Source organism: Chrysemys picta, chromosome 12 (genome assembly GCF_011386835.1).
Source record: "Chrysemys picta bellii isolate R12L10 chromosome 12, ASM1138683v2, whole genome shotgun sequence".
In the NCBI taxonomy this organism is placed as follows: domain Eukaryota; kingdom Metazoa; phylum Chordata; order Testudines; family Emydidae; genus Chrysemys; species Chrysemys picta.
The window spans coordinates 9,959,300-9,972,468 of NC_088802.1; the positions used below are offsets into that span (position 1 = coordinate 9,959,300).

General features: G+C 51.0%; 3 protein-coding genes across 13 annotated transcripts in view; 2 read left to right on the forward strand and 1 right to left on the reverse strand.

Annotated features, from left to right (window-relative positions):
* LOC101948742 (zinc finger protein RFP-like) overlaps positions 1-13,169 on the reverse strand; it is a 1,201,957-nt gene that overhangs the window by 142,110 nt on the left and 1,046,678 nt on the right. The gene's annotated exons all lie outside the window — the stretch shown is intronic.
* LOC122173351 (zinc finger protein 260-like) overlaps positions 1-13,169 on the forward strand; it is a 56,744-nt gene that overhangs the window by 34,837 nt on the left and 8,738 nt on the right. For 5 of the 11 annotated variants that reach the window (XM_065564380.1, XM_065564382.1, XM_065564386.1 and 2 more), the window contains one exon: positions 235-3,023. The exons of 1 other annotated variant lie outside the window; for it this stretch is intronic. In XM_065564380.1, the coding sequence (XP_065420452.1) occupies positions 235-2,102 (1,868 nt within the window). In that variant the 3' untranslated portion in view covers positions 2,103-3,023. Of the gene's footprint in view, positions 1-234; positions 3,024-9,662; positions 9,944-12,980; positions 13,069-13,169 lie in introns of those variants that run through there. 5 more of the 11 variants (XM_065564381.1, XM_065564383.1, XM_065564388.1 and 2 more) reach the window with 2 other exon arrangements.
* The window catches only part of LOC135974951 (zinc finger protein 436-like), a 92,426-nt gene continuing 89,181 nt past the window's right edge, over positions 9,925-13,169 (forward strand). The window contains exon 1 of the mRNA XM_065564557.1: positions 9,925-9,943. The gene's annotated coding sequence lies outside the window, so the exon portion shown is untranslated. The remainder of the gene's footprint in view (positions 9,944-13,169) is intronic.

Below are 13,169 nucleotides of genomic sequence, written 5' to 3' on the forward strand. Positions count from 1 at the left end.
AATAAGCGCCCTCAGTTCTTCCTCCTCTCATCCAGGGCAGGGCTGCAGTCAGCAGATATCGCTCACACCTTTCCACCCACCCTGTTTGCTGCAGGAATTTCCTTCCCTGTGAGTGTTTGGGTGAGAAGTGGAGGCAGAATCCATTTGCTCAGTCTTGTGTTGGATTTTCCCTTGGTGCTGTTCCTCTTTGTCCCCAGCACAATGACTCCTGTCTGGATTGTCTCTCTCTCCCAGCAGGTGATGAGAGAGTGAGTGAGAATGAAGAGGAGAATCGTGATGCAGAAGTTCCTGGTAAAGTGGAACCACGGGAGACCTTTATGGGAAGTGCTGCATGGAATTTTTCCCAGTGCTTGGAACAGGGAGAAGCCTGGGAAAATTGGCAGAGGTCAGAGAGGCTGCTGGGAAACCACCCAGGAAAGAAAGCGGATGAATATATTAACAGTGGGAGAGGAGACAAGGATCCCAGAGCGCAGCAGACAAACCCCAATGAAGAGACACCCAGGGACTGCCTGCAGTGTGGGAAAAGATTCATTCTGAGCTCACAGCTTGTAACACATCAGACAATCCATACAGGAGAGAAACCCCTTCAATGCTTGGACCATGGGGAAAGCTTCAATAATCCCTTAGACCTTAATAACCATGGGAGACGCCACACAGAAGAGAAACCCGTTCAATGCCTCCAGTGTGGGAAATGTTTCATTTGGAAGTCAGAAATAATTACATATCATATAAGCCACACAGGAGATAGACCCCGTAAGTGCATGGACTGCGGGAAAAGTTTCATACAGAGGTCAGACCGTGATAAACATCAGAGGATCCACACAGAAGAGAGACCTCACAAGTGCATGGACTGTGGGAAACGTTTCAGACGGAGGTCAGCCCTTTTTAAACACCAGGCATTGCACACAGGAGAGAGACCCCATAAGTGTTTAGTCTGTGGAAAAAGTTTCATATGGAGATCAGACCTTGTTAAACATCAGGCATTCCACACAGGAGTAAGATCCCATAAGTGTTTAGTCTGTGGGAAAAGTTTCATACGGAGGTCAGACCTTGTTAAACATCAGAGAATCCACACAGGAGAGAGACCCCACAAATGCATAGACTGTGGGAAAAGTTTCATCCAGAGGTCAGACCTTGATAAACATCAGAGAATCCACACAGGAGAGAGACCTCACAAGTGTGTGGACTGTGGAAAAACTTTTATACAGAAGGCAGCCCTTGTTAAACATCAAAGAATTCACACAGGAGACAGACCCCATAAGTGCTTGGACTGTGGGAAAACGTTCAGAATCACATCGGCCCTTGTTTTACATCAGAAAATCCACACAGGAGAAAGCCCCCATAAGTGCTTAGACTGTGGAAAAAGTTTCATATGGAGATCAGACCTTGTTAAACATCAGAAAATCCACACAGAAGAGAGACCTCACAAATGTGTGGAGTGTGGAAAAAGTTTCAAACAGAGGTCAGACCTTGCTAAACATCAGAGAATCCACACAGGAGAGAGACCCCACAAGTGTGTGGACTGTGGAAAAAGTTTCATACAGAGGTCAGCCCTTGTTAAACATCAGAAAATCCACACAGGAGAGAGACCCTATAAGTGCTTAGAATGTGGGGAAAGTTTCAGAATCACATCATCCCTTGTTAAACATCAGAGAGTCCACACAGGAGAAAGCCCCCATAAGTGCTTAGACTGTGGAAAAAATTATGTACGGCGGTCAGACCTTATTAAACATCAGGCAGTCCACACAGGAGAGAGACCCTACAAGTGCTTAGACTGTGGGAAAAATTTCGTACGGAGGTCAGACCTAATTAAACATCAGAGGATCCACACAGGAGAGAGACCCCATAAGTGTTCGGAATGTGGAAAATGTTTCACACACAGATCACATCTTATAGCACATCAGAGGATTCACACAGGAGAGAGACCCCATAAGTGCTTGGACTGTGGGAAAAGTTACACACAGAGATCACACCTCACTAAACATGGGAGAATCCACACTGGAGAGAGACCCTATAAGTGCTCGGACTGTGGGAAAAGTTACACACAGAAATCACACCTCACTCAACATGGGAAAATCCACACAGGATCCAAACTTCTGTGACACGTGACCCAGATTCAACCTTTAGACACATATTAGAAATGTGTGTAAATGCTAATTAGCGCCATTTCACATTAGATAAGATAGAGCTTTGAAATGTAAACTTTTATGGTTAAAGAATTGGAAGAAGCTAGTAATTGTAATAGTTTACGTTTACTTACATCTTGTTAGAGGTTAACAGTGTAACTAAAGGGTTCCTGTCTAGAGTTGTATTTTGTTAAGTCTGAGATGGGAAGGAAATATTAACATATAGATAAAATTTGGGTGTAATAAGATCGTTGTCTACATGTCTCTGTAAAGTTTGTGGTAAACTGTTTATTAACTGCTCTGTGGATATTTACCTTATTTTAGTCTATGTAATTAATTACCAGTGTTGTTTAAGAAAAAGAATAAATGGACACAAATCTGACATCAGGAATCATAACATTCAAAAACATCTGTTAGTCTTAAAGGTGCCTCTGTTGCTTTATTCAAAAACCAGTGGAAGAAGACTTCAACCTCTCTAACCACTCATTGACAGACTTCAAGGTGGCAATTTTGCAACAAAAAAACTTCAAAAAGAGACTCCAAAGAGAGACTGCTGAACTTGAATTAATATGCAAATTAGATACAATTAACTTAGGTTTGAACAGAGACTGGGAATGGTTGGGTTATTACACTAATTGAATCTGTTTCCCCATGTTAAGTATCGTCACACCTTCTATGGGTCATCTCGATTATCACTTCGAAAGTTCTTTTTCTCCTGCTGATGATGGCTCATCTCAATTGATTGGCCTTTTACAGTTCGTATGGCTACTCCCACCTTTTCATGTTCTCTGTATGTATAAATATATTCTTGCTGTATGTTCCATTCTATGCATCCAATGAAGTTGGTGGTAGCCCACGAAAGCTTATTCTCAAATAAATTTGTTAGTTTCTAAGGTGCCACAAGTACTCCTGTTCTTTTCACCTGATTAAGTAATTCTGAAACAGACTCTTTGCAATTCTAATGCACCATCTCTACAGTGAAACTGACCTAAGGACTCTATTCATCTCTGCATGATCTTTTAACCCACAGGCTCTCTCTTTTCTGGTTGTAAGAAATCTTAGTTTAGAACTGGCTGTAAGCATGTATTTCGGTCAGAACTAAAGAAATCATTAACTTGCTGGGTGATTTTTCTGATCCTTCGGGATTGATAGAACATTTTATGTGATGAAGAAGATTTTCAGTAATCCCCACCACGTTTAACTGGGCTGTCTGGGAGTGAGCCCAAGGCCTGGTTGCTTGAAGGGAGCTGTTCTTTGCCTCTGTGTAGCCAATAAGGTATTGTAGAGCAAACCCCAGGAATAATGAGGGGCAGAGGGGATAAAAGGGGATAGGTGTTTTGTTGCTAAGTATTGAAATAGCCACTAGTTTTGAGGATTGTCGGCCCATTCTTTGGAGTTTGCCCTAACTGAGCAATCTCTGTGTGTCCCTCCAGCCCGGGACGCTGGACACAACTTCATAAATGCCTTGCCTGTGGGGAAAACTTCCTTCAGCTACCGCACCTCATTAAACATCAGAGAATCCACAAAGGTGTGAGAGACCCTAGGAATAGGGGAGCTGGGTGCTGGGGCTATTGAGTGTTTGGGGATCATGGGATATGAGGCGAGGGAGAGCACCGGGATAGAGAGGTGCTGCCTCTCCTCACTCTCTTCGTCTGCCCCTTCTCCCTGCCCCCTCTGCATTCAGACAGCACCACTGAGAGGGGCTGGTTTAGAGCTGAGAGGCTGTATTTCTGCTTGTGGGATTGGGGGTGTTTAAATGACTACAGACTCTAAGGGGGAACTGATGAAAGAAATTTGAGACCCACTGGTCTACGCTATTCTGGTCACCACTGTCACAAAATGATGATAAATCTTATACAAAGTACAAGCCCTGTGAGGTGTCCTATGAAAAGTGATGGTCTACTGCATATTATTGTCCTGTTAAATCGTGTGCATCAACATTGTGTATGGAGTTATGAGATTTTGCTATGGGTTTGTTACTGAACCATGCTGGAAATCTGGAAAATGCCCACAGACTAGCTCCTCAGAGTCAGGTGCTAAGTGGCCATTAATTGCTTAGCCGGCCATTCACCTGCTGTGGAGCTGGGAACAAGAGAGTTACAATTCACCGGAAGGACGGCTGGACGCTCACTTAGACCACAGACTAATTGTTGCCTGCCCCCCGGCAAGGGGGCAAACTGCAAAGAGGAGAGTGGTCCAAAAGAACAAGGGAGAATTGCCTCCATTTTTACCTCTCCTTCCCCATCTTTACAGCAGGCAACAAGATGGCTTGAAAGGCAACAGGGGCCTTGGAGTGGGAAGGGCAGACCAAGGCTGGAAGAAAAGCCAGCCTGGGTACTAAGAACTGTGAATTGCCTGCAACATCGGGTGGGGTGAGAAAAGCTATTTGCTACAAGTCTTCCTTAGCTTGGTAAAATTTGGGATTTAAAATGCGTGTTTACCTTTTATTTTTGTTGTATCCAATTCGGACCTTTCACTCCTTTCTCACTTGTGATCCCTTAAAACCTACCTGGCTCTAGTTAATAGACTTGTTTTTATCCCAACCAGTGTGTTTTCATTGAAGTGTTCGGGGGATTTCACTTGCGATAACCAGGCTGTTTACCTAATCACCATCCTTTGCTGGGATGAGACACTGATGAGCTTGTACCCCTCAGTGTACGGACTGGACAGTAGAAGTCGCACAGCTGGGGCGCGAGGCTGGGAGTAGAGAACTGGCTGGGGTTGCTATGTACTTTAATTCATCACTGGCTGGCTAGTCGCACACAGGGCTGTATCGCTGGGAGTGACTTGAATCCAGTGGTTGGCTGGGGGTGAGCAGAGCTTGGAGGGGTTTGTTGTTCACCCAGGAAAGCAGTGTAAAACATGTCCTGGGATGGAGAATTCAGCAGTTCAACAGTCCGCACTGTACCCTGGGGTACGTCTCGCCCACCGTCTCCTGGGACCCAGCATGGCCCCACTTGTCTTTCATCATCCCGCTCATCTTTCAGCCTGAGAACAGGGCTAATCGGAGAGGGGGAACCAGTCAACATCCTCAAGTGCACTGGCTTTGGCTAAATCCTAAACACCCCCTGGGATAGGCGATTGGGGTTCTGCTGTCACCCTTCCCCTCAGGCCTCATTCTCCTTCCTCACCTTACTTGTCTCTCTCCTTTTGCCCTATCTCCTACAAGTCTGCCTTAGCCAGTTGAGTGAACACCGTGTTTTGCACCAGTCCAGGGGGCCTGTGACTCGAGAGGCAGCGCAAAGCAAAGCTTTAAGCAGTCAACACAGAGAGAAGTTTTTCAAGTCTCAGAGGGGCTGATCAGCCGGTGGGCCGTGCCTGGGTTTCTCCTGCAGGGAGATTGCAAATGAAACTGAGCCCTGGTAGCAGAAGCTTGTATGCATGATTCACCCTTAATGCTGAGAAAAGCTGCCCACCTGTAACTGTACCGTTGTGGGTCACAACTGAGAATACCAAATTCAGGAGAAACAGGTTAAATACACCCCAAAATGCTGGTGGTTTTTCTCCCAAACGATATATCAAACCAGCCACAACAATAAATTTCTGTCTCACCACACTGGCTAACAAGAAGTCATAAAAGCAGCTTCCTGAGGCATTCCAGTCTTTGTATTACCCCCCAAAACACTGGATTGAAAGCTGAGTGGTTCTTTAAAACCCGTCTCCTCAAATAACAGGTTCTTCTGATCCCAAAGGACCTGCCACACACTCAGATCTTACCCCAAAATCTAAAGGTTTATTTATAGAAAGAAAGAGGCCCAGGGCAGGTTGAGGGATTAGCAGGGGGCCTAGTGCTGGCAGCAGAGGTCGGGCCCACTCCCGCACTCACTGGTGTTGGGTGTGATTTGTTATACTCTTATAGCTTATTAAATATGCGTATGTTAAACGCAATATGTAATTTGTAAGGACAGAGCAGCAATTCAAAATGGAGTCTGAACCACGATTTTGTAAACTCCATCTTGTGACCCCCTTTGTGCCCTGTCTTCCTGGCCTAGATCATCCTTCATCAAACTGGTTTTTCCCGCCACTGGGCGATCTCAAGAACAATGTTACCTCAGACTATTTCCTGCCTTTGCTGGGAGCGTACCATGTTTTTCCTCCACATGCTGCATAAAAGAACTCTGACCAGGGACAAGTGGTGCAGCTCATCCTAGTGTTGCCGGCACAGAGGTGCCCGAGGACAGCAACAGCGGGGTTCGTTGCCCGGTGTGCTTTGCGTCCATAAACACACCAGGTGGAGAAGCAAACAAAGTTTATTTGAGATCTCAAAGCGGTGCAAGGAGACTGGCACGTCTCAAATCAAGCACACCAACAGAAAGAGTTTTTCTTCTTTTATACATTTTGCAGTTAAGCCTCATCCCCCACACCACTTTCCCTCTAGCCCTCCCTTTCTCTCCCCCATTCCTCCCTCTACCCCTCCCGTCCCTGGTAATAGTTACTAAGCAAATAACGATTACATTTAAGCAGTTAAGTCATTCTTGGCAGCTATAAGCCTAGCTTGTTAGTAACTTTTTAAACCGTTATCTTGTCCTTTTTCCCTTCAGCCAGAAACATGCAGGCCTTATTATTACCACTTGATACCGGTGTGAGCAGGAGGTTGCACACAGATAACTGGTTGCTTACATATTCCAATTGCACCTGGCTTTTGAGGTCGATTAGAGTTTAAACAAGGAAAGAGTTTGGTTCATTTAGGCCTAGTGCAGGAAGGCTTCATTGACACTTGTGATTTTCCACCCTCCCGAGTTACCTAGGGTGATGGTGATGCCTAGTGACGTCAACACTAGTGACTGTGCATGCGCGGTTCAGGCCTTCGCGGCATCGGTGCATGGTCGAAGGATGCCCCCTTTCCTGAGATGACGAGAAGAGAGAAGATGACATTCCACCTCACCTGCTCCTGCTCCTGGGGACAACATCCCCAGAGGATTCTCGGCCCGCTTCTTCCACCCTGGTCACCATGGAGGGACTCTCCAGTGCTCCTCCTCGGCGGGTTCCAGTTACCCAACGAGTGCAAGTCCTGGGCTTCACTGCCGCTGCCTCAGACGTGCTGCTAGGGAGATAATTCGGGTTCTTTAGTCGGGGTTTAACATGGTTATTGCCAGGGGGATTTTGTATTTTGGGGCTGAACTTCATGCTCCTGTCGTAAGCCGCTGTTTCACTGTTTTGTGTTAATTTCCATAGCTATCGTTGATTTCATGCTGATCCCCTTCCCCTCATTGTACTTATTCCCTCAATACACTTACCTGTTCTTTTCTAACTTTACTTATAGTCAGGCTTTATTTCTCACACTACACATAGGGAAGAGGGAGGGAGATCTGTCTGTACCAGTCCGCCGGTGACAGATACGGCTGAGCAGTGGCGCCAACTTTCTCCAGCGCCGGTGGGTGCCCGCGCCCCTTCACCCCTTTCCCCGCCCCAACTCCACCCCATCTGCACCTTTGGCCCCACCCCCATTCCAACCCCGTTCCCGACCTAACTCCGCCCCCTCCCTGCCCCTATTGGATCCCTTCCTCAAACCCCCGCCCCGGCCCCGCCTCTTCCCCAGCACATGGCATTCTCCCTCCTCCCTCCCTGCTCTCTGAATCAGCTGTGTTGCGGCACAAGAGCTGGGAGGAAGGAGAGGCGAGTTGGAGCAGGGGAGGCGGGGCCACGGGGAGCTGCCGGTGGGTGCTTAGCACCCACCAATTTTTTTCCATGGGTGCTCTAGTCGCAGAGCACCCATGGAGTCAGTGCCTATGCAGACAAGGGCGGGTTTCCTCTTCTGAGTAAAAAGGGCTTGTCTTATCTCTTGATACCTACACCACTATACGTATAGAGTCCTCCTGGTTCCCCTGTGAGGTAACACTGGTGGTGGTGGGAACTGGAACGAACCAGTCCCAGCCCGCTCTGCTCCCCCTGCTCTCAGACACATCATTTTGGGGAGGAGGTCTGGGGGAAGGGGTGGGAGGGAGCGGAGCAGGGGTGGGAAGAGGCGAGGTAGGGGCGAGGCCTGGGATGGAGGTGAGGGGAGGGTTATCCCAGGCCCCATATCTCCCTAGGGACGGCCTGGAAAGAGAAAGAAAGAAAAAGAAAAAAGTGAGAGTTAAAATTGGTTAAAGGAATCAAATACATACAATAATTGCAAAGTTCTTGGTTCAGGTTTGTACCAGTGATGGAATAAACCACTGGCTTAAGTCAAGTCTCTGGTTGCTTCCAAATCTTTGGAAGGTCCTCCGTTCCCCGGTTAGAACGCTCCCCTTAGCATAAGTGCATCGTCCAGAGGTTTGAACCACAGGGGCCAATATTTGAAATACAGGTGCATGGCTAATATTTATATCTTCAGATAGAGAAATGATACATGCGAACAAATAGCATCATCGTATTGAGTAAATGGTAACCTTTCTGTGTTCATCTCACATGCCACACGTAGTACAAGATTTGTGGCAAATATATAACAGTGGTTGCAATAGTGATCTATATGGTCATATTGTAGTCAGATACCATCACACCGCTCAAACCCAAGGGAGGTGGAGCTCCAAGGGGCAGGATCAGGGGCAGGGTTCAGGGCTGCCTTTGGGGTGGACACTACGGGCAGGCGGCCCACCAAAAAGGACACCCTGCACTGGGTTTGACTGATTCCCACCTGTCCTGCTGAAGTAGGGGACAGGCAGGCAAGCAGCAGTGTCTGGAGGGGGGGGGGGGGAGACCCCAGCTGCAGGGGGCTGTTGGAGGAGGAGCTGAGCCAGGTGATTCATCTGGAGCAGGGATGCCCCGCCCCTCCCCTGCTCCCGCCCGTACTTCCTCCCTGGAGCTCCTGGGCACTCTGGACTGGGAGCTCCTCCTGTCTGCTGTTCGTTTGAAGTCAGGGGATCACTCCCCACCTGGGTACCGGTCTCCAATGAGCTGGGGTGATGGCACAGGGGGAATCTGTGGGTGCTGCAGCCTCTGTGGGTCTGGAGCTGCTGGCAGCTGCTTGTGTCCGAACAGGCCTTCAGGTTCCTAACGCTGAATGGTTTCTTAAAGAGACAGTGCGCTCCCACACTCACTCAGCCACACCCCCCCCCCCCCCAACATAACACCAGGGCTCCCTGCACCCAGGTTACTTCCCGCCTGGGCTGTCTATGAGGCAACAGAAGCTGTTGCTCTTCTGCCCTCTGGGGAAAGTGACCTGGATGCAGCGACACCTGACGGGGCTCCTGACTCCCCCGCCCCACAGCCCCCTAGGGGTGCACAGGGTGGAGAAGCAGCCGTCCAGCCAGGCAGCCAGCAGCAATGCCAGCTGCCTGAGGCATCCAGGTCAGTTTCCCCACGTGGGTGCAGGAGGCGGATGTGGGGTTGGCGTGAGGGGAGACTCACAGGGCAGGGGTTGGGGAGCAGGAGGGGAATGCAGGGACTGGGGTGAGGGGGCACGCACAGAGCAGGGGTTGGGGTGCAGGGGGTGCTTCACCAGGGGTTGGGGTTACAGGAGGGGGCAGGGTTAGTGGGGAGCCAATGAAGTTTGCCTGGGTGTGATTTTCCGGTGAGCAGAGCGGTGGGTTGATCACTAGGACCCAGGAGCGGCTGGGGGGCGGCTCTGGGGGGAGCGATCGCTGGGCTCAGGCCCGGCAGCAGGAAGTGACTCGCAGCCGCTGCGGTGACTCTGGCTCCAGGCTCCTGGCGAGATCCCCGAGCCCCGGCGGCTGGTGCTGGGAGCCCGGAGCCCTGGCTGCAGCCGGGAGAGGGGAATCTCCAGCAGGGCCCTTCCCGCTGCTCCCCAGGAGCCTCTCCCAGGGCAGAGCCCCCAGCCCGGCCAGGCCCCTTCCCGGCCCGGCCCCTGCCCCAGGGGGGCCCCGCTCGGAGGGAAGGTGAGAGACACCCGCCCCCCGTCACCCCCGGGCTGCAGGGGGAGGTTTGGCCCCAGGCTGCTCCCAGCGGAGCTGGCTGCGATTCCCGCCCTGGGCCCGGGAAAGCTGCCGCCAGTTCCCGGTGTGTGCGGGGCGGGGGGAGCCCGGGACAGAGACACGTGGGGAACAGAGGGGGGTGACAGCCGGGTACAGACCCAGCCAGGCAGGGCGGAGAGGAAAACCCGGGACTAATGAGGGACAGAGGGGATAAAAGTTCCCCCAGATGGGCTGAGCCAGCTGCAGTGGTGAAAAAAAGGGGGCGGGGCGCGTGGAGCTTTTCCTCTCCCCTTTAGTCGGGGGAGGGATAGCTCACTGGTTTGAGCATTGACCTGCTAAACTCAGGGCTCTGAGTTCAATCCTTGAGGGGGCCACTTAGGGATCTGGGGCAAAATCAGTACTTGGTCCTTCTAGTGAAAGCAGGGGGCTGGACTCAATGACCTTTCAAGGTCCCTTCCAGTTCTAGGAGATAGGCTATCTCCATTAATCTCTAATCTAAACTTTCCTGGGATCTTAGCTTCCATTTCCCAGGGCAATGTCCCTAAAAGTCCAGTGCATCAGAGGGCCGCTCTCCCCCTGCTAAAGGAGACTTGATCCAGTGAAATATTTACAGACACTCCCACAAAGATCTCACTGTCACACCTGCTTCGAGTGTTTAAAGAATCCGGTCTCAGTTCCTGCGTAAAGCCGCCCAGCGCTTCATCAGTGTGTCCTAGCCACTGTCCCTGTTCCCCTGAGTTTCACTCCTCTTGGACTCCAGTCTGGGCAGTTTCACTCCTGTACATTAGTTCCTTATAAAACCATTATTTTCATTACTCTGAGCTCTTCATCTTCAACTTCATTAGCTTTGTGCGGAGGGACGTCATTCTGCCATGGAATTCATACTTTTAATGGCAAATAATCATGGGGAATATTAATGTTGTGAGTAGCTTCAGCAATCACATCTCCCGGTGACACTGTAACAGTTCCTGTTTCTATTGTAATGTTGTAATTTGAGGGCAGAGCTGATTGATTTCACAGGCTGGTCTCAAAACTCACCACATGAGTGAAGTGAGCTTAATATAGTTTTGTTACACCTGCCAGACTGTGTCCTCACACCTTTGTGAGCATGGCAGTCACAGACACACCGATATGACTATCAGGGCAGCTTTAGGCCAATTTAGGCGATTCCCCAGAATCGGGCCCCGTGTCTAAGAGGGCCCCGTGCCCTTGCCGCCGCTGGTACGCCCTACTGGGGTGGCCGGCTTCCCCAGGGGGCAATTTAAGCAGGGGCTAGAGCCCCAGGCCTTTTAAATTGCCACCAGAGCCTCACTGCTGGAACCCTGGGGTAGGGCTGTGGGGCTCTGGGGGCTATTTAAAAAATCCGGGGCTCCCATTGCTTCTACCGCCCCGGCCCTTTAAATAGCTGCTGGGGCCCTGCCGCTTCCCCAGGGCTCCCTAGGCTATTTAAAGGGCCAGGGCGGTAGAAGCAGGGGAGCCCCTGCCCTGCCCACACCAGCCCCGCACCCCCTGCCCTGCCCACAGCCAGCCCCTGTCTCCAGCCAGCCCCGCACAGCCTGCCTGCAGCTAGCCCTTGCTGCACCCCCTGCCCTGCCCGCAGCCAGCCCCTGCTGCACCCCTTGCCCTGCCTCCAGCCCCGCACCCCCTGCCCTACCCTCACCAGCCCCTGTCTCCAGCCAGTCCCACATCCCCTGTCCTGTCTGCAGCCAACCCCACACCCCCTGCCTGCAGCCAGCCCGTCTCCAGCCAGCCCCGCACCCCTTGCCCTGCCTCCAGCCAGACCCTACCTCCAGTCAGCCGCTGCCCTGCCCCTGCCCTGCCTGCAGCCAGCTCCTGTCTCCAGCCAGCCCCACACCCCCTGCCCGCAGCCAGCCCCTGCTGCACCCCCTGCCTTACCGCACCAGCCCCTGTCTCCAGCCAGCCCCACACCCCCTGTCCTGTCTGCAGCCAGCCCTGCAGCCAGCCCGTCTCCAGCCAGCCCCGCACCCCGGCCCTGCAGCCAGCCCGTCTCCAGCCAGACCCACACCCCTTGCCCTTCCTCCAGCCCGCAATGTACGTAATATATAATTTTGATTTTATTTATATAGTTATGGAAAGTAAATAATACATGGAAGAAATGAAAGGGGTTTTTTTTACGTCTTTTTTTTTAGTCATCCCTGCCAGGGCCCTGCCGAAAATGTTTGAATTGGGCCCCGCACTTCCTAAAGCCGGCCCTGCTGACCATCCCCAGGTACAACAGGGGTAGCAGACAATTCTGTCTGTCCAAGTTTAATTTCCCCAGCAGTGCTTAGTTACAAGGCAAATATCCACATGTGACCCCCTCCCTTCCTGTGCACACAAACACACTGCTCCCAGCTTACATTGAATTTATTAAAAAAGAAAGAGAAAAAACAACGAGGAGTCCTTGTGGCACCTTAGAGACTAACACATTTATTTGGGCATAATTTTTGTGATTCTAGCCCACTAAAGCTTATGCCCAAATAAATTTGTAACTCTGTAAGGTACCACAAGGACTCCTCATTGTTTTTCGCTGATACAGACTGCCACTCTAAAAAAACAGACAAATTCATGATCTTTGGGGCTCTGATTCCTGATTGTTAAGGGGTTGCCCAGGTTGCCCTGGGTCTTGGTCTGATTTCTGTGCAGGATTCAGATCTCAGCCACACCGGAGTCAGACCAGAGTCACTCCGGGTTCTGGCAGTGGGGGAGTGTGGATGGGCCAATGGGATCAGCCTCTGCCTGCCTGTACCTGGGGGCTGCCGAGGGAGTCCAGGGCAGCTCATTCTTCAGGTGTTGCCACCAGAGGGCTCTGATTGTTGCTAGGGGGGAGGGGTTTACACTGCAATGGGGGCAATCCCCCAAAGTGATTCTGCTCTTTTTTTAATATTTGGTTCAGAGATGCTGTTACTGGGAGGGTTTGAAGAGGCTGGGGGGAATCGGGGTGTGACATGGACTCCAGCCCCTTCTGTAACTTCCCCCATCGCCCCTCTTTCCCCGAAAGGCTGAGGAATCACGTCCACATTTCGCTCCAGATGGGCCCGTCTTCCAGGAGACAGGGAAGGGAAATAACTGTGATGGAGGCAGCTCAGGTAAGGGATTTTCAGGAGCTGCTTGACGGAGGGAGGGAGAAGCAGGGAGGACCATTGGCAGCAGTGGGGGAGAGGGACATTCGCCCAATTCAAAAACAGGA